The sequence below is a fragment of the Chiloscyllium plagiosum genome, unplaced genomic scaffold (genome assembly GCF_037043375.1).
Source record: "Chiloscyllium plagiosum isolate Xiang-an unplaced genomic scaffold, Cpla_swu_hap1 HiC_scaffold_26, whole genome shotgun sequence".
Taxonomy (NCBI): domain Eukaryota; kingdom Metazoa; phylum Chordata; class Chondrichthyes; order Orectolobiformes; family Hemiscylliidae; genus Chiloscyllium; species Chiloscyllium plagiosum.
Genome location: NW_028270164.1, coordinates 48,172,273 through 48,190,237, shown reverse-complemented (window position 1 = coordinate 48,190,237; position 17,965 = coordinate 48,172,273). Strand labels below are relative to the sequence as shown.

At 41.8% G+C, this 17,965-nt stretch overlaps 1 protein-coding gene across 2 annotated transcripts in view; it reads left to right on the top strand.

Annotated features, from left to right (window-relative positions):
- The window catches only part of nras (NRAS proto-oncogene, GTPase), an 85,878-nt gene that overhangs the window by 52,801 nt on the left and 15,112 nt on the right, over nucleotides 1–17,965 (top strand). For both annotated transcript variants that reach the window (XM_087973679.1, XM_087973680.1), the window contains exon 5: nucleotides 15,420–15,543. In XM_087973679.1, coding sequence (XP_087829805.1) covers nucleotides 15,420–15,539 — 120 coding nt within the window. In that variant the 3' untranslated portion in view covers nucleotides 15,540–15,543. The remainder of the gene's footprint in view (nucleotides 1–15,419; nucleotides 15,544–17,965) is intronic.

Genomic DNA, 17,965 nt, shown 5'->3' with positions numbered 1-17,965 from the left:
CTGAAGTCCATATAGATCACATCTACTGCTCTGCCCTCATCAATCTTCTTTGTTACTGCTTCAAATAACTCAATCAAGTTTGTGGGACAAGATTTACCACGCATATCTCAGACCTGATGGCTTTATCATAAGGTCTTAAACGATAGCTGTGCAGATAGTGTATGCATTGGTTGTAATCCTCCCAAATTTCCAAGATTCTGCAAAGGTCCCTGCAAATCGGAAAATGATAAATGAAGCACATGCTCTGTTTGTGAGAAGTTACCCATACTATTTTTGTTGTTTGTCGCTATTCCATCTAACGTTAACCCCAAGGGGGTTAATGGTATTTTGGAGTTAGTAAAGGAATTGTGACATGAACCCTAAGTTTTCTGATCTTATTGACATGTTGATCTGGATTCTGGATTAGTGGTGCTGGAAGAGCACAGCAGTTCAGGCAGCATCCAAGGAGCAGCGGAATCGACGTTTCGGGCAAAAGCCCTTCATCAGGAATAAAGACAGAGAGCCTGAAGCATGGAGAGATAAGCTAGAGGAGGGTGGGGGTGGGGAGAAAGTAGCATAGAGTACAATAGGTGAATGGGGGAGGGGGATGAAGGTGATAGGTCAGGGAGGAGAGGGTGGAGTGGATAGGTGGAAAAGGAGATAGGCAGGTAGGACAAGTCCGGACAAGTCATGGGGAAAGTGCTGAGCTGCAAGTTTAGAACTAGGGTGAGGTGGGGGAAGGGGAAATGAGGAAACTGTTGAAGTCCACATTGGTGCCCTGGGGCTGAAGTGTTCTGGAGCCAATTCTCAATTTTCATTGGGGCCATGAAATATGATTTCAACTGAAGCTCCCTTTTAGTATGGTGAAGTAGCTTTTGGAATGATTAGAGGAGGACAGTGTGTCCTTTTTTTAATATATGTTTCTCAATTCCATGTACAGCAAGCACTTTATATAGTATTGTGAAAGTGGTAACATGTTCTAAAGTACTTTGTGGTCATAAGGGATAAATAGAAAGCAAGGTAAAGGTACTATAACAGCACAGCAGCCAAGATAGATTTGCAAGTTAATAGAAAGCTGAATCCATCACTGAGCATAATATCACTAGGAGCTTGCTCGTTAACGAGGTCGTGAAAATTTTACTTTGGGTATTCCCATGGAAACGCTGCACAGATGGATTTAGTTTTGTTTTATTAATTCATAGATATGAGTATTCCTAGCAAGGACAGAATTTATTGCTGATTCATAATGACCCAATGAAGGTAGTTAGAGTTGGCTTAAGCTATGCTACCCTCGTACCCTTGAGTACATCCTGGTTCAGTTCAGAATGGAGGTGCAGGGCTTGACCCAGTGATCATTTGGAAAGAGCAATTGTAGCTTGAAGTCAGGATGGTGTGTGACTTATGGAGCTGTACCCATGTGTTTGCTACTCTTCCCTTTCTAGTTGGAGTATGAAATTTGGAAGGTATCGTTGAAAGAAGTTTGAATTACTTGATGTTTTGCAGATGATACACAGCTGCTATATTACAAGCTTGTAGTGGAGTGGATGAATGTTTAACTTGGCAGATTATGTGCTGATGAAAGTGGTTGCCTTGTCTTTGGTGTTAAGCTTCTTTTGTAGTTGGAGTTGCATTCTTCCAGGCAAATGGGTAATATCCTGCCATGCTGACCTTTGCTTTGTGGATTGTGGGACAAGGTTTGGAGAGTCAGATGAAATACTGCAGAATTTTCTGATCTATTCTTATAACAATAGTGTTTGTGACTGAGCCATTTGTGTTTTTTGGTCATGAGGGTGCTAATAGTGGGTCTTTTAGGTCAGACTTTTTCCTCCAATTCCAGTTCCACTTGTTTAAGCTGTTTTTGATACTTAAAACCTCACTAGGGCATTTTATACTTACAGATATTCTATAATTTAGTTTTCTTCTTCATTGTCAAAAGAAGCATTGAGTACTTCAATAGTGTGCTGATGGGACTCAGGCTACTTTTTCATTTAGTTGATTGGTGATGAATATTATTTGGTTCTGAACATTCATTAGAGGTTGAAACTGTGTTTTGAACTGTTATCCCTTTAACTAGATTTCTTAGCGTGGAAACAGGCCCTTCGGCCCAATAAGTCTACACCGACCCTCTGAAGGGCAACCCACCCAGAACCATTCTTTTACATTTACTCCTTCACCTAACACTGCGGGCAATTTAGCATGGCCAATTCACCTAACCTGTATGTTTTTGGATTGTGGGAGGAAACCGGAGCACCTGGAGGAAACCCACGCAGACACGGGGAGAATGTGCAAACTCCACACAGACAGTTGCCTGAGGCAGGAATTGAACCGGGTCTCTGGCACTGTGAGGCAGCAGTGCATTTGCAAAGGACATTGCACTTTGCGGCTCTTCTGTGCATTTAACCTCCAACACAGGCAGGTTGTTTACCTCTTGGTTACCCTCTTCAACAAAGATGTGATGCTCAAAAAAAAGCCATCACAAAGTAAGACGCCCTGATTCAGGGTATAAGAAGGTCCAGGACCTCTGGTTTCACAAAATAGCTTTTTGTGCCAACTGGTCTTGACAATGAAAACAAAGGTTTAGGATGCCCTCTTGTGGCTAGTTGCTATCATCTGTGTAAGAGTCATATAGCATGGAAACCATGTCTTTGGTCCAACTAGTCTATGCCAAATATGTTCCCAAACTAAACTAATTCCACTTGCCTGCATTTGGCCCATATCCCTCCAAACCTTTCCTATTCATGTACTTATCCAAATGTCTTTTCAATGTTCTAACTGTACCTGCATCCACCACTTCCTTTGGCAGTTCATTCCACACACAAGCCGCACTCTGCATAAAAAAGCTTGCCCCTCGTACCCTTTTAAAAACTTTCTCCTCTCACCTTTTAAAATATCTTTTGAACTGGAGGCCTGTTTACAGCGGTGTTCCGTAAGGGTTGGTGCTTGGTCCACTGCTTTTTGACATGATTTGGATATGGATATAGGAGGAATGGTTAAAAAGTTTTCAGATGACACCGAAATTGGTGGTGTAGTGGACAGTGAAGAAGGTTACCTCGGTACAATGGGACCTTGATCAGATAGGTCGAGGAGTGGCAGTTGGAGTTGAATTAGATCAATGTAAGGCGTTGCATTTTGTCAAGGCAAATCAAGGCAGGACTTATACATTTAATGATAGGGTCATGGGGAGTGTTGCTGAACAAAGAGACCTTGGGGCTGTTAGTTCATAGTTCCTTGAAAGTGGAGTCACAGGTAGAAAGGGTAGTGAAGAAGGTTTTTGGTATCCTTGTCTTTATTGGTCAGTGCATTGAGTATAGGAGTTGGGATGTCCTATTATGGCTGTAAAGGACATTAGTTAGGACACTTTTGGAATACTACATTCAATTCTGGTCTCACTGCTATAGGAAATATGTTAAACTTGAAAGGGCACAGAAAAGCTTTACAAGGAACTGGAGAGTTTGAACTGTAGGAGAGGCTGAATAGGCTGGGGCTATTTTCCCTGGAGCATTGGCGGCTGAGGGGTGGCCTGATAAGAGGTTTATAAAATCATGAGGGGCATGGGTAGAGTGAATAGTCATGGTCCTTTCCCCAGAGTAGGGGAGTTCAAAGTTTAGAGGGCTTATGTGTAAGGTGAAGGGGGGGGGAAATATAAAAGGGACCTACGGGGCAATGGGTGGTGCGTGTATGGAATGAGCTGCCAGAGGAAGTGGTGAAGGCTGCTACATTTACAAATTTTCAAAAGGCATCTTGATGGATGCATGAGTAGGAAATATTCAGAAGGAAATGGGCAAAATATTTTCAAATGGAACTAGATTAAATTAGGATAACTGGTCAGCATAAATCTGACGTTACCATGACATGGTTCCATTTGTACATGCTTAGCTGTTTTCAGAGTGAACGTATAGTTAACAGCATTACTCCAAAATGCCAAGACTGCTTTGCATTAGTGATATACCAGAATTTTCAATACAGTACATGTACTTAAATTGCTACTAGTATTCCGACTATTTAGTTTAACCCATCTATATTGACTGGCAAATGAAGGAACTCATTTCTTTGCTGTCTGTCTGGAACAAGTTCTTGACTCTGAATGGAGTATTAACTTGCTTTCAGTCTTGTAAAATGTGGCCCTTTATATCCATGTTTATATTTTTAAGTCTCCAGCCAGATTTGCCAGGTTTCTGGGTTGTTTCTATAGCAAAATGCTTTATGTGACCAAGCATTACCTTGGCTTGCACCTGTCATCAGGATGACTGGTGCTTTTCGCCTGGCTCCCATCTTCGGACCTGTCTAACTTAAGTGGCACTACTGGGAGTTGTGCCTGTGCCAGCTTAGCTGTCTGAGTCATAGAAACTCTCAAATCCTCCCAGCATATCAAAGTGTACTTTCTGAAGTCAGATATAAAATTTAGGTTGGAGATTTTTTTCCAAGATCTTTGAAATGCATGTGCTTGTTTCTGAATTGGCCAGATCACACTTTAAGGTCTAGTTTTCCTTTCATGCTCAGCCTAAGATGGGCATGGATGAGTTAGTTGTCTGTCTGGAAAAAAAGCATGGCCTCCCTCATGTGCATATTTCTTGTAATGTGCATTAACAATTGTCCGTATTTAACCCATCTTAATAAGCTGTGCAATGTTGAAATCATTGTAAAATCATTGTATGTGGGCGACACGGTGGCACAGTGGTTAGCACTGCTTCCTCACAGCACCAGAGACCCGGATTCAATTCCCGCCTCAAGTGACTGACTGTGTGGAGTTTGCACATTCTCCCCGTGTCTGCGTGGGTTTCCTCTGGGTGCTCCGGTTTCCTCCCACAGTCCAAAAATGTGCAGGTTAGGTGAATTGGCCATGCTAAATTGCCCGTAGTGTTAGGTGCAGGGGTAAATGTAGGGGAATGCTTCGGCAGGTTGGTGTGGACTTGTTGGGCCAAAGGACCTGTTTCCACGCTGTAAGTAATCTAATCTAATCTAATCTAAAAGCCTCATCCAGACTAGCTGAGATGAATTAATTTCTATTCTTTGAATTGCTGATTTCTCTCCTCTGTAATTTTAAAAAAGTGTGCTATCCCTAGCGAAGGGATAGGGCAAGTAGGATCTGAGAGTTTATCATTGGTTGTCCAAAGTCTAAAATGTCCAAAACAGCCAGCTGAAGTTGAGACTTACCTTCGAGGTCTAATTATTACTTTCTATAGTCCAACCTCCAGTAATCACTGCTGGGAATTCTGTGAATACAGCAAACATTTTATTAACTGGCACCTATAAGACCAGGAGTGTGCAGTATGATCAAATATTTTGGATAATCAAGAAAGATGCATTACCACAGTAAACTCTGATCATGTGAAGCTTCGAGACATCAACATCCCTCAAAAAATCTATGTAAACATATCAACACCTCCTAAAATACAAGAAATAACACACTGTAAGTAATAGAAACATAATGCAGGGGGTGTATCCCTAAGTTGTACTTTATTTACAGCATAAATATTTGGATATCCTAGTAGGTTATAATATGTGAAGTATAGTCCAGAGATGTGCAGATTAGGTGAATTAGCCATGTTAAGTTGCCCATAGCGTCCAGGGATGTGCAAGCTAGCCATGGGAAATGCAGGGATAGGGTGAGTGGGTGGGATGCTCTTTGAAGGGGTTGGTGTGGACTCGATAAACCAAATGGCCTGCTTCCACACCATATGAATTCTAATAATATATACTTTTTGCCTGGTTATTAAGGTGCCAGTTAAAATAAAGTTTGCTGTATTTAGAAAAGGACAGAATTTTCTTTGGCTGTGATACCTGATGACCAAATAATGTTTTCACCTGTGCAATGTACTTTTTCTCTTAACCCTTCCTGAAATTGAACAAATTGCTCCCTAAGTGCAGTGGAAGCTTTGCAGAACAAGTTTCTATTCTTGGTCTGTGCTGTGTAGTGAGCCAACATTTGGGGGCACTGGTTTCAGTGCTCATGTGCTAGAGAGCAGCAAACCATCACGTTTACTCTTCCTGATTGCTGTTCAGTGACTCAGGCAGGAATCTGCCAGTGTGGATGCTTATGAGAGAAAGTTCAGTTCTGCTCTAATGCTCTGTCAAGTGGAGTATTTTGCTGATACTGACAAAAAAATCGGTATTTGAGTGAGGCACCGTCTTTTGGTATGACTATTCTGCTAAGAATCAGTGGCTTCAGAGACGTGTAGTCAGATGACACATTCCTTTTGGCTAAAATCCTGGTCTAACTATGTATCTTTAGCATTCAAACCTGCAAAAGTACAACTCTACATGCCAGTGCAACAATGCAAAATGTATTAAAGTGTTCTTACATCTAATATTCACAATTTGGAAAATATGTATTACTGTTAGCTCCCATCAGATAAGTATAGCACAGTAGCAGTAAAGTATGATTCTCAGTCACTAATAGTTCCTTTATTGAAGTTTGAAATGATCCAAGATTGCCTTAAAGAAAATTGTAGCGGGCGCTCTTCATACTTGTCTCCCTACTTGATTGAAAGTAAAACTTGTACTATGTCCTATTCTAATATGCTCTCTTTTAAGACTGCAAACTGGAATCCCTTACGTCTCGCAGTCTGGGCCTTTTTCCTGTTTTTTTTTTTAAAATCCATGTTGGATAATCACCAAATTCCTATTTTAACCACTTTCTCTATTCTTCTGAACTCCGCGCATAATCAGGAAGAGAGATCACATCCGCAGAATGAGACAACCCAAGTGAGTATATCATTCAGGGAACTTGGAGGACCATGTAGGAATTCAATGCAGAGGGGAAGAGGTGTTTTTTGCTTGCCCTTTTGTCTCTTAATTTGTGTTTAAAAAAATTAATAGATTAAATTGAAGCTGAGGATTGGGGTCCCAAGCACAAAAGAGAGTGACGGTACAAAAGTTGTAACTTCATTGGTTGGTAATAGCTACTAATTTGACCAATTATTATAGGTTCCTTTTCAATTGTAGGCAATTATGGCAAATATTTATGTTTTAAAAAAAATTAGGGAAGTTTTTTTTAGGAAATCTTTAAAAATCATTTGACAACTAAGTAAACAAAATAGGCAAAGCTAGATGATGTGTTTTACCTGCATGATATGGTAGCTAGTGGACCCCATTGTGGTTCATAATGACCACATCTGTAGCAAGTGTTGATGAGTCGGAGTCTGAGCTTCAAACACTTTGACACATCAGGAAGGGGGTGGGTAACTTAAATGCTGTGTATCAGAAGGCAGTCACGCTCCTTAGCTTAACTACCTTATACTTGATCAGTAGTCAGGGACAGGAGGATGTGACTACAAGTCAGCCAGGTATAGAGACCAAGGAGTCTCAACGCTTGAGCTTGTCTAACAAGTTTGAGATTCATGCTCCCTGTTGGCTGAGTGCAAAGATTATAGGGGGGGAATGAACAAACTGATCATAGCACTACGTGGAAAATTATGGAAAAAGTTAAAGGTGGGGGAGGGGAGGGAGGAGGTAAGCAGAGGTTAAGTTTTCCAGAACAAGTAATAGGTCAGAGTATGGGAAGTGTAAGGAATCTAATTTCAGGCATAGCAAAAAAGGGGAGCAACCTGACAAGAGGGCTAGTCAACACAGGGCTGAGGGCATTATACTTAAATGCACACAGTATACAAAACAAGGTAAATTAGCTTGTAATTAGCAGGTACGATGTGGGTATTGATCAGACATGGCTGCGAGGATATCAGAACTCGGTGCTAAATATTGGGGGATAGCTGGATGAGACCCTGATGAGAGTTATGTATAGGCCCTGATTCCTGAAGAAGGGCTTATGCCCGAAACGTCGATTCTCCTGTTCCTTGGATGCTGCCTGACCTGCTGCGCTTTTCCAGCAACACATTTTCAGCTCTGATCTCCAGCATCTGCAGACCTCACTTTCTCCTTCTGGCAGTAGTCAGGATGTGCATAAGGAAATAAATCAGGAGATAAATGCATGTAAGGTGCTATTACAATCATAATAGGAACTTCAATATGTAGGTGGACTGGGAAAATCACATTGGTAGCAAATCTCCAGAAAAGGAATTTGCAAAATGTCCACGATGTTTTTTGTTTGGAGCAGCTTATAATAGGAACACGCAATTCTGAATTTTGTGATGTACAATGAGGCAGACTTGATTAGAGAGCTTAAGGTGAAGAAACTTTAGGGGACAGTGATCTTAATATGATAGAACTCATCCTGCAGTTTGAGAGAGAGAAGCTGAAATTAGATATAATGGAATTACAATTGAGTAAAGGTAACTTCAAAGGTACAAGGAAGGACCTGGCCAGAGTTGATTGAAAGGGAGCCTAGCAGGGAAGACAGTGGAGCAGCAGTCACAGAGTTTCTGATGCTAATTTGGGAAGCACAGCAGGAATTCATCCCAAAAGGAAAAAAACATACTAAGGGGTGGATAAGGCAACCATGACTGACTGGGCAAGTCAGGAACAGCATAAAAGCAAAACAGAAGTATACAATGTGGTAAAGGGGGGAAGTTAGAGGATTGGGAAGCCTTTAAAGCCAGTACAGGATAACTGGAAAAGCATAAATGAAATATGATGTTAAGCTAGCAAGTAATAAAAGAGGAGTATAAGAGTTTGTTAGATATATAAAAGTTAAGATAGCGACAAGAGTAGGCATTGAACCATTGGAAAATGAGGCTGAACAAGTCGTAACGGGGAACAAAGAAATGGCAAATAAACTTAAATAGGTACTTTGCATCAGTCTTCATAGTCTTCATAGATAAATCACCTGGACAAATGGACTATCTCCCACAGTTCTGAAGGAGATAGCTGAGGTGTTAGTGGAGGCATTGGAGGTATATTTCAGGCATCACTGGAGTCAGGGAGGGTCCCAGAGGACTAGAAAATTGATAATGTAACAGCCCTGTTTGAGAGAGGGACGCAGAAAGTAGGAAATTATAGGCTGGTGAGTATGACCTCGGTCATTGGTAAGATTTTAGAGTCCATTATTAATAGTAAGGTGGCAGAGTACTTGCAAGTACAAACTAAAGTAGGACTGAGTCAGCCTGGCTTCATGAAGGGGAGATCATGCCTGATAAATTTCTAAGAACTCTTTGAGGAGAAGGTAGGCAAAGATCCCCAGAAGGCCTTTAATAAGACGCTGCATTGGAAGCTGCTAAATAAGATAAATGGGACAAGTTATTGGCATGGAGTAGAAGATTGGCTGACTGGCAGAATGCAGGATGGCAGCTAGTGATTAGTGGAATACCGCAAGGGTCAGTGTGGGATCACAACTATTCATGTTCTACATTAGCAATCTGGGTGAAGGAACGAGGTTTGTTGTTTCTCGGTTTGCAGTTGCCACAAGCATAGGTGGAGGGACAGGTAGTGTTGACAATACAGGGAGGTAGCAGAAAGCCTTGGGCAGGCTATGAGAATGGGCAAAGAAGTGGTAGGTGAAATTCAATGGGAAAGTGAGAGATTATGCATTTGGTAGGAATAATAGAGGCAGAGACTATTTTATAACTGAGGAAAGGGTTCAGAAATCTGAAACACAAAGCGACTTTAGAGTCCCAGTTCAGGATTCTCTTAAGGTTAGCATGTAATTAGAAAGACAACTGCAATGGTAGAATTCATTTCAAGAGGGCTGGAAGGCGAGCAGAGAGGCAGACTGCATTTGGAGTATTGTGAGCAGGTTTTGGCCCTGTTTCTGAGGATGGATATGTTGGCTTTGGGGCTTCAGAGGAGGTTTACAGCAATGACCCTGGGCTTGAAGAACTTGTGTAAGGTTCAATCAGATCCTCCCTCATCCTTCTAAACTCCACTAAGTACAAACTTAGATTCCTCAAATGCTCCTCGAAAGCCCTTGAGGAGTATGTGAGGACTCTGTTGTACTTAGTAGAGTTTAGAAGGATGGGGGGGAGGGGGGAGCATGAGATCAGATTGAAACTTACAGAATGTTCAGAGGCCTGGATAGAGTGGACCTGTAGCAGATGTTTCCATCAGTAGCAGATGCTAGGATTCTAGATCATAGCCTCAGAGTGAAGGGACAGCAGTTTAGAACTGAGATGAGGAATTTCTTCAACCAGATAGTTGTAAATCTCTGGAGCTCATTTCCACAGAAGGCAATGGAGGCCAAGTCATTGAGTGTATTTAAGACAGACAGAGGTTCTTGATTAATAATCGGATGATGAGTTACAGGGAGAAGGTAGGAGAATGGGATTGAGAAACATATCAGCCACGATGAATTGTTGAAGCAGACTCGAAAGGCCAAAGGACTGAATGGCAGAATATCTTAAAGTATTATGGTCTGGTGTTTTCAACTACAGATCGTAATCTATTGAAACGGTTAAAAGTGGATAAATCCCCAGGACCTGATCAGGAGTACCCAAGAACTCTGTGGGAAGCTAGAGAAGTTGATTGCTGGGCCTCTTGCTGAGATGTTTGTATCATCGATAGTCACAGGTGAGGTGCAGGAAGACTGGAGATTGGCAAACGTGGTGCCACTGTTTAAGAAGGGCAGTAAAGACAAGCCAGGGAACTATAGACCGGTGAGCCTGACCTCGGTGATGGGCAGGTTGTTGGAGGGAATCCTGAGAGACAGGATGTATACGTATTTGGAAAGGCAAGGACTGATTCGGGATAGTCAACATGGCTTTCTGCATGGGAAATCATGTCTCACAAACTTGATTGAGTTTTTTGAAGAAGTAACAAAGAAAATTGATGAGGGCAGAGCAGTAGATGTGATCTATATGGACTTCAGTAAGGCGTTCGACAAGGTTCCCCATGGGAGACTGATTAGCAAGGTTAGAGCTCATGGAATACAGGGAGAACTAGCCATTTGGATACAGAACTGGCTTAAAGGTAGATGACAGAGGGTGGTAGTGGAGGGTTGTTTTTCAGACTGGAGGCCTGTGACCAGTGGAGTGCCACAAGATTGGTGCTGGGCCCTCTACTTTTTGTCATTTATATAAATGATTTGGATGCGAGCATAAGAGGTACAGTTAGTAAGTTTGCAGATGACACCAAAATTGGAGGTGTAGTGGACAGCGAAGAGGGTTACCTCAGATTACAACAGGATCTGGACCAGATGGGCCAATGGGCTGAGAAGTGGCAGATGGAGTTTAATTCAGATAAATGCGAGGTGCTGCATTTTGGGAAAGCAAATCTTAGCAGGAGTTGTACCCTTAATGGTAAAGTCCTCAGGAGTGTTGCTGAACAAAGAGACCTTGGAGTGCAGGTTCATAGCTCCTTGAAAGTGGAGTCGCAGGTAGATAGGATAGTGAAGAATGTGTTTGGTATGCTTTCCTTTATTGGTCAGAGTATTGAGTACAGGAGTTGGGAGGTCATGTTGCAGCTATACAGGACATTGGTTAGGCCACTGTTGGAAGATTGTGTGCCATTCTGGTCTCCTTCCAATAGGAAAGATATTGTGAAACTTGAAAGGGTTCAGAAAAGACTTACAAGTATGTTGCCAGGCTTGGAGGATCTGAGCTATAAGGAGAGGCTGAACAGGCTGGGGTTGTTTTCCCTGGAGTGTCGGAGGCTAAGGGGTGACCTTATAGAAGTTTACAAAATTATGAGGGGCATGGATTGGATAAATAGACAAAGTCTTTTCCCTGGGATCGGAGAGTCCAGAAATAGAGGGCATAGGTTTAGGGTGAGAGGGGAAAGATATAAAAGTGACCTAAGTGGCAACTTTTTCACGCATAGGGTGGTACGTGTATGGAATGAGCTGCCAGAGGATGTGGTGGAGGCTGGTACAATTGCAACATTTAAGAGGCATTTGGATGGGTATATGAATAGGAAGGGTTTGGAGGGATATGGGCTGGCTGCTGGTAGGTGGGACTAGATTGGGTTGGGATATCTGGTCGGCATGGATGGGTTGGACCGAAGGGTCTGTTTCCATGCTGTACATCTCTATGACATCAGTGTAGAACTATGTTTCTCTATCTGTAGATTCTTTGCCAGTTATTTCTTGTAAGCAAATTTAATATAACACAAGCCTGTTTGCATGTTCGTGATTAATCTATATACTCGATTAGTTTGTTCATGCCCAGAATTTCACTCTTAAACCTGAGTAGACAGTGCAAGCTAATTGTCTAGGAGTTTGTGAATTCCAGTGGCTCCATTTTTCCTTCTATTTTAGCAAGATGTAATTTGTTTTATCCTTAGATCAATTTTCTCCCAACTTGTGTAAGGTGCTGACTTCCTGGCACTGTGCAATTTTCTACATTGCCTATTTTTTTCTTTTTAATGTGTTAATTAAACTGAGCTGACCGCTTTTGCTTGCACAAATGTCTTCATACTGTTTATTCTGCCAGCAAAAACAATTGAGTTGTGATCAGGAGTGTAACCAGTGTGAACTTTTTTCGGCTGCATTTATTGGCAACACAATTGCGAAGGCAGACTCATTGCCCGTGTAATTACAATTTTCATGATGTCATTGCCAGTGATGCAGCGTTTGAGATGCCTGCATCCAAGAACATGAACAATAAAATAACTGTTTTACTAATGTTTTAAAGTCAGGTACTGAAATTGCGATTTGCAGACATTGCCTCCTCCCCCCCCCCACCCACCCATTGTTGCTGCCCCTTCACTGTCCCACTGCGGACTAATTGCTGTGTTGCCTCGCAAGGTGGCAAGTGGGAATGAAGCATTGAGGGGCCAGGAGCAGAGTTGCTGGGGTATGGTGAGTGGGTTAACAAATAGGGATCACAGTGAAGTGGGCTGCTAAGTAGACCTGTAAGTGAGGTGAGGCTTTGTTAGGTGTCATATGGGCAGAGAGGTCATTGGGTTTTGGCACTTTGATGTCAGCAGTGCTGATTACCTCTGTCAGTATGGCAATGGGCAATATTGTTTTTATTCCTCCTTTTCCTTCCCTTTCCCAGTCTTTAAATCAGGCCAACCCTTAGCCATGTAAGGTTAATTCAAGCTCCCAGTGGAGTTCAAAATAAGACCATGACTTCTGATCTGTAAATTGCAATCTAAAGTTTTCAAGTTTCAATGCTCTTGGTGACATTTAAAGTTTATCAGTCCAGATAGTGTATTTTGAGAGATTATGGTGGCTTTGTTACAGCAGAAAGTACCTTACAGCTGCTTTGAAATTCGAATTGGAGACTGTTTACTTACTAAACCCATTGCCATTGGGGATAGTTAACCTGAATATATCAATGAGTTGTTTCAAGATATGATTCTGTCACCTACTAAAATAGGTAGCATATTTAATGAATATTTGTCGACTTTGTAATTGACCAAATGTGATTGGTTATTGCTGTTTAAGCAATTTAAAAGATTGCCTGATGTAAAAATGTAAACAGCTCTGAAGAAGGGCAAGGGGACCAGAAACATTAACTCTGCTTTCTCTTCTACAGATGCTGCTAGACTTGCTGAGTTTCTTCAGCAGTTCTGTTTTTGTTTCAGAATTCCAGGACCCGCAGCAATTTGTTTTTTGGTAGTTTAAGTACTGTTTGCTTTTACCATCTGAAGCATTAGGGAAACCATTTAATGAATGTTCTTTTAAAAATGCATTACTGAAATTTGACGGGTCTGTAAGAATTTGTCCAGATTTAGAGCGCTAATGGACTGTAAACTGCTGAGCTAGATTATATTTTGAAGCAGCAAGATTGCTAAAGTGTGAAACTGCAGGAGATGGGGGAGGTACTAAACAAGTATTTTGCATATGCGTTATTGCGGAGAAGGATATGGAAGATAGAGAACATGTTGAAATTAATAGCAACACTTGAAAAATATCCGTTTAAAGAAGTGGTGGTGGTGCTGGACATCTTAAAATATATAAAGGTGGGTAAATCCCTAGGACCTGATCAGTCATAACCTAGAACTCTGTGGGAAGCTACGGAAGTGATTGCTGGGCTCTTTGCTGAGATAGTTGTATCTTTGATAGCCATAAGTGAGATGCTGGAAGACTGGAGGTTGGCTAATGCGGTGCCACTATTTCAGAAAGGTGGTAAGGAAAAGTCAGGAAGCCACAAAATAGTGAGTCTGACATTGGTGGTGGGCAAGTTGTTAGAGGGAATCGTAAGGGACCGGATTTACCTGTATATGGAAAGGTAAGGACTGATTAGGGATAGTCAGCATGGCTTTATGCATGGGAAATCATGTCTCATGAAATTGAGTTTTTTGAAGAAGTAACAAAGAAAATTGATGAGGGCAGAGCGGTAGATGTGATCTATATGGACTTTAGTAAGGTTTTCAAAAGGTTCCTTATGGGAGACTGATTAGCAAGGTTAGCCCTCAAGGAATACAGGGAGAACTAGCTATTTGGATACAGAACTAGCTTAAAAGTAGAAAACAGAGGGTGGTGGTGGAGGGTTGTTTTTCAGACTTGAAGGCCTGTGACCAGTGGAGTGCCAAAGGATCGGTGCTGGGTCTACTGCTTTTTGTCATTTATTTAAAGGATTTGGATGTGAACATAAGAGGGATACTTAATCAGTTTGCAGATGACACCAAAATTGGAGATGTAATGGACAACAAAGAAAGTTAAGTCAGAATACAATGGAATCTTAATTAGATGAGCCAATGGCCAAGGAGTGGCAGCTGGTGTTTAATTTAGGTAAATGTGAGGTGCCGCATTTTGGAAAAGCAAATCAGGGCAGGACTTATACACTTAATGGTAAGGTTTTGGAGAGTGTTGCTGATCAAAGAGACTTTGCAGTGCAGGTTCGAGCTGCTTGAAAGTGGATAGGATAGTGCAAGAGACGTTTGGTCCGTGTGTTGAGTATAAAGAGGTCATGTTGCGGTTGTGCAGGACATTGATTAGGCCTCTTTTGGAATACTGCATGCAGTTCAGGTTTCCCTGCTATAGGAAGGCTATTGTGAAACTTGTAAGGGTTCAGAAAAGATTTACAAGGATGTTGCTAGGATTTGAGCTATAGGGAGAGGCTCAATAGGCTGGGGCTGAGGGGTGACCTTAGAGGTTTATAAAATCATGAAGGGCATGGACGGATAAATAGACAAGGTCTTTTCCCTGGGGTGGGGGAGTCCAAAACTAGAGGGCATAGTTTAAAGGTGAGCAGGCAAAGATTTAAAAGGAACCTAAGTAGCAACTTTTCCTTACAGAGCACCTTGCATGTTTGAAATGAGTTGCCAGGAAGTGGTAGAGGCTGTTACAATTACAACATTTAAAAGGCATCTAGATAGGTATATCAATGGAAGGGTTTAGAGAGATATGGGCCAAGTGCTGGCACATGGGACTAGATTCATTTAGGATGTCTGGTTGGCATGGGTGAATTGGACCGAAGGGTCTGTTTTCATGCTGTGCATCTCTATGGTTCTATGAACCTTTTGAATAAACGTCTCCCGTCATGCTACATAGTTCAAGATGCATGGAGCCACAACAAAGCCAACTGATTAAAATGCTAACTAACCATCTTTTATATTCCTATCATCGCTGATAATTAACAAATAACTTTGTTTGATAAATATATTCACACTCTTTTCCTTTAAATTGTTTTTCATCAATGGAATCATTTTCCTTTGTAACGCAGGGAGTTGAGGATGCATTTTACACACTGGTACGAGAGATTCGGCAATACAGAATGATAAAACTCAACAGTCAAGATGATAGAAACCAAGGCTGCTTGGGGTTAAAATGCATAATTATGTAATTAGGTAAGTAATACTTGTTTCTAAAGAATTTTGTGCTAAAGCAAATTAATTCCATCTAAGGTCTGTGCACTGAAGTATTGGTGTGTAGTGTTATGTGGAAATTAGAGGGAGAGAATGCATGAATGTGAGAGAGAGGGCAAATAAGGTAGTCAGTTGCTGAGCCACCCACCATCCCAAATAAAAAGAACTTCCCCACAAAGGCTGGGTGACAAGAAAATTCAAATGCAAAGACTACCTGGTTCAGAACCCCTCTTTTGTATGAATTCCATTGTGTTCAGCTCATACTGTGTGTTTCCAGAAGATGAATGCAAGATCAATAGGTGGTTGGTTAGTTCATTTGGCTGGATGACTAGTTTGTAATGCAGAGTGACACCAGCAGCATGGTTTCAATTTCTGTGCCGGCTGAAGTCGCCATGAAGATCCTGCCTTCTCACCTTCGAATCTTGCTGTAGGCATAGTGACCCTCAGCTTAAACTCTTGTCATCATTGTAATGAGAGAGAAGCCCGATGATCCTTTGAGACTATGGTGACTTTACCTTTTACCTTAGTTTGGGAAAATCGAATCAGCACAGGTAGCTACAAAGAAGGATTAATTGTGTGTATTCAGGACAGTTCCCTAGAATACTATGTTGTGGATCCAATTAGGACTCAGGCTATTTTGGATTTGTTAATGTGTAATGAGACTGGTTTAGTAAATGATCTCAAAGTAAAAAAAAAAATCTGTAGGAAACTAGGACTATGATCAACATTTCCTCTAAGCACAGCTACAAGGAGGTTCAGCACAAACTGATGAGCACATTGACACTATTCAGAACAATGATGTTCAGTTTTGGAGACTGCTGCTGTTCACAAACCTGCGGAGTTTCGTAATTGCTGAACAGTCTAATCCTGAAGCTGCAGACTCTTGCATAGGTGGGGCAGACATCTTTGAGGAAGCGGCTGGCTGAAATGCTCTGGATTCTATGCCTTTGTTCTGCAGCTTGTGCTCCACTCAGTGATGCTTGAAGTGGTTGGCACCTTCATGATGCTTCTCCAGTTTATGTATTCTTGGGTAAGTGATTCACACAGGTTGGGGATGTTATGTGTGTTTAGGGAAGCTTTTAGGGTGCCCTTGTAGTATTTCCCGTGCCCACCTAGTGATCATTTACCATTGCTCAGAGGAAAACACCTGTTTAGTGAATCTTGAATGTGGCCTGTTCATCACAGTGCCTTAGTATTGTGAATATTAGTCTGGGAGAGAGTGTTCATGTTGGAATGCTTTTGCTGTCTGTGGATTTGGAGGATTTTGTGAAGCCTGCGCTGGTGATAACTCTCCAGGAATTTGAGGTATCTGCTGTATGTTCTTGTTTCTAATGCATACTAAAGAGTAGGATCCATGGCTGCTCTGTAGACCAAGAGCTTACTGCTATGTTTTAAGGGCTTAGACTTCAAGCACACTTAGACTTCAAGTTCCTCAGGCATCCAAAAGCTGCAGTGGTGCATTGGAGTTGTTGGATTTTATCGTTGATATCTATTCACACTAAAAGAAGGCTCCTGAGATATGTAAATTGATCCTCCTTGTTCAGACGCTTGTATAAAATTTGATGATCGGGCACAGCATTGTGCGGCAGCAGTGAACTGGTAGAGAAGCTTTGTTTTCCACATATTTAGTCTGAGGTACATTCTCTCCCACGCCAGAGTGAATGCGTCAACAATGATTGGAATCTTGGCATCTGAGTGTATATCTGCATGCACAGAGTGTCATTTATGTACTGGAACCCTGACAGAAGTGGGATGGTCTTGGTTCTGGTTTGAAGATGTCAATGGGTGAGCAGTTTTCTGGTGATACTGTAGATTAGCTTCACTCTGGCAGGGAGCTACATTAAGATGGATTTGAGCTTTGCAACAAGGGAGATGGAGAACATGAGTGCAATGACATAGCCCTGCGTAATCCCCGTTTGTATTTGTATTGGATCTGTGGGGGATCATTTGTAAGGATCACTGCATTCATGTCATTGAGAAGCAGCCAAATTTGAGTAGGGTATGCCATAATCCCTCAGTTGACAGTCAAAGGCTTTTGGAAGATCAAAGAAAGCCCTTTCCAGAGGTTGCTGCTGTTCCCTGCACTTTCTTTGATTTGTTGCATTCTGAATGTCATGTCCATTTATTGGTTGAACCCACATTGAGAGTCAGGAATGAGCTCTTCAGCCACCAGGAGGAGGCAGTTGAAGGTTCTTGTGATGACATTTCCTGTAGCAGACAGTAGGGAAGTCTCTCTCTCATTTCCACAATCGGATCTGTTTCTTTTTATGAAGGTGGTCGCAATTAAAATATCATAGAATGCCTACAGTGTGGGAAAAGACCACTTGGCCCATCAAGTCTGCACCAACCCTCCAAAGATCATCTCAACCCCAGCCCCTCACTCTACCCCCGTAACCACGCATTT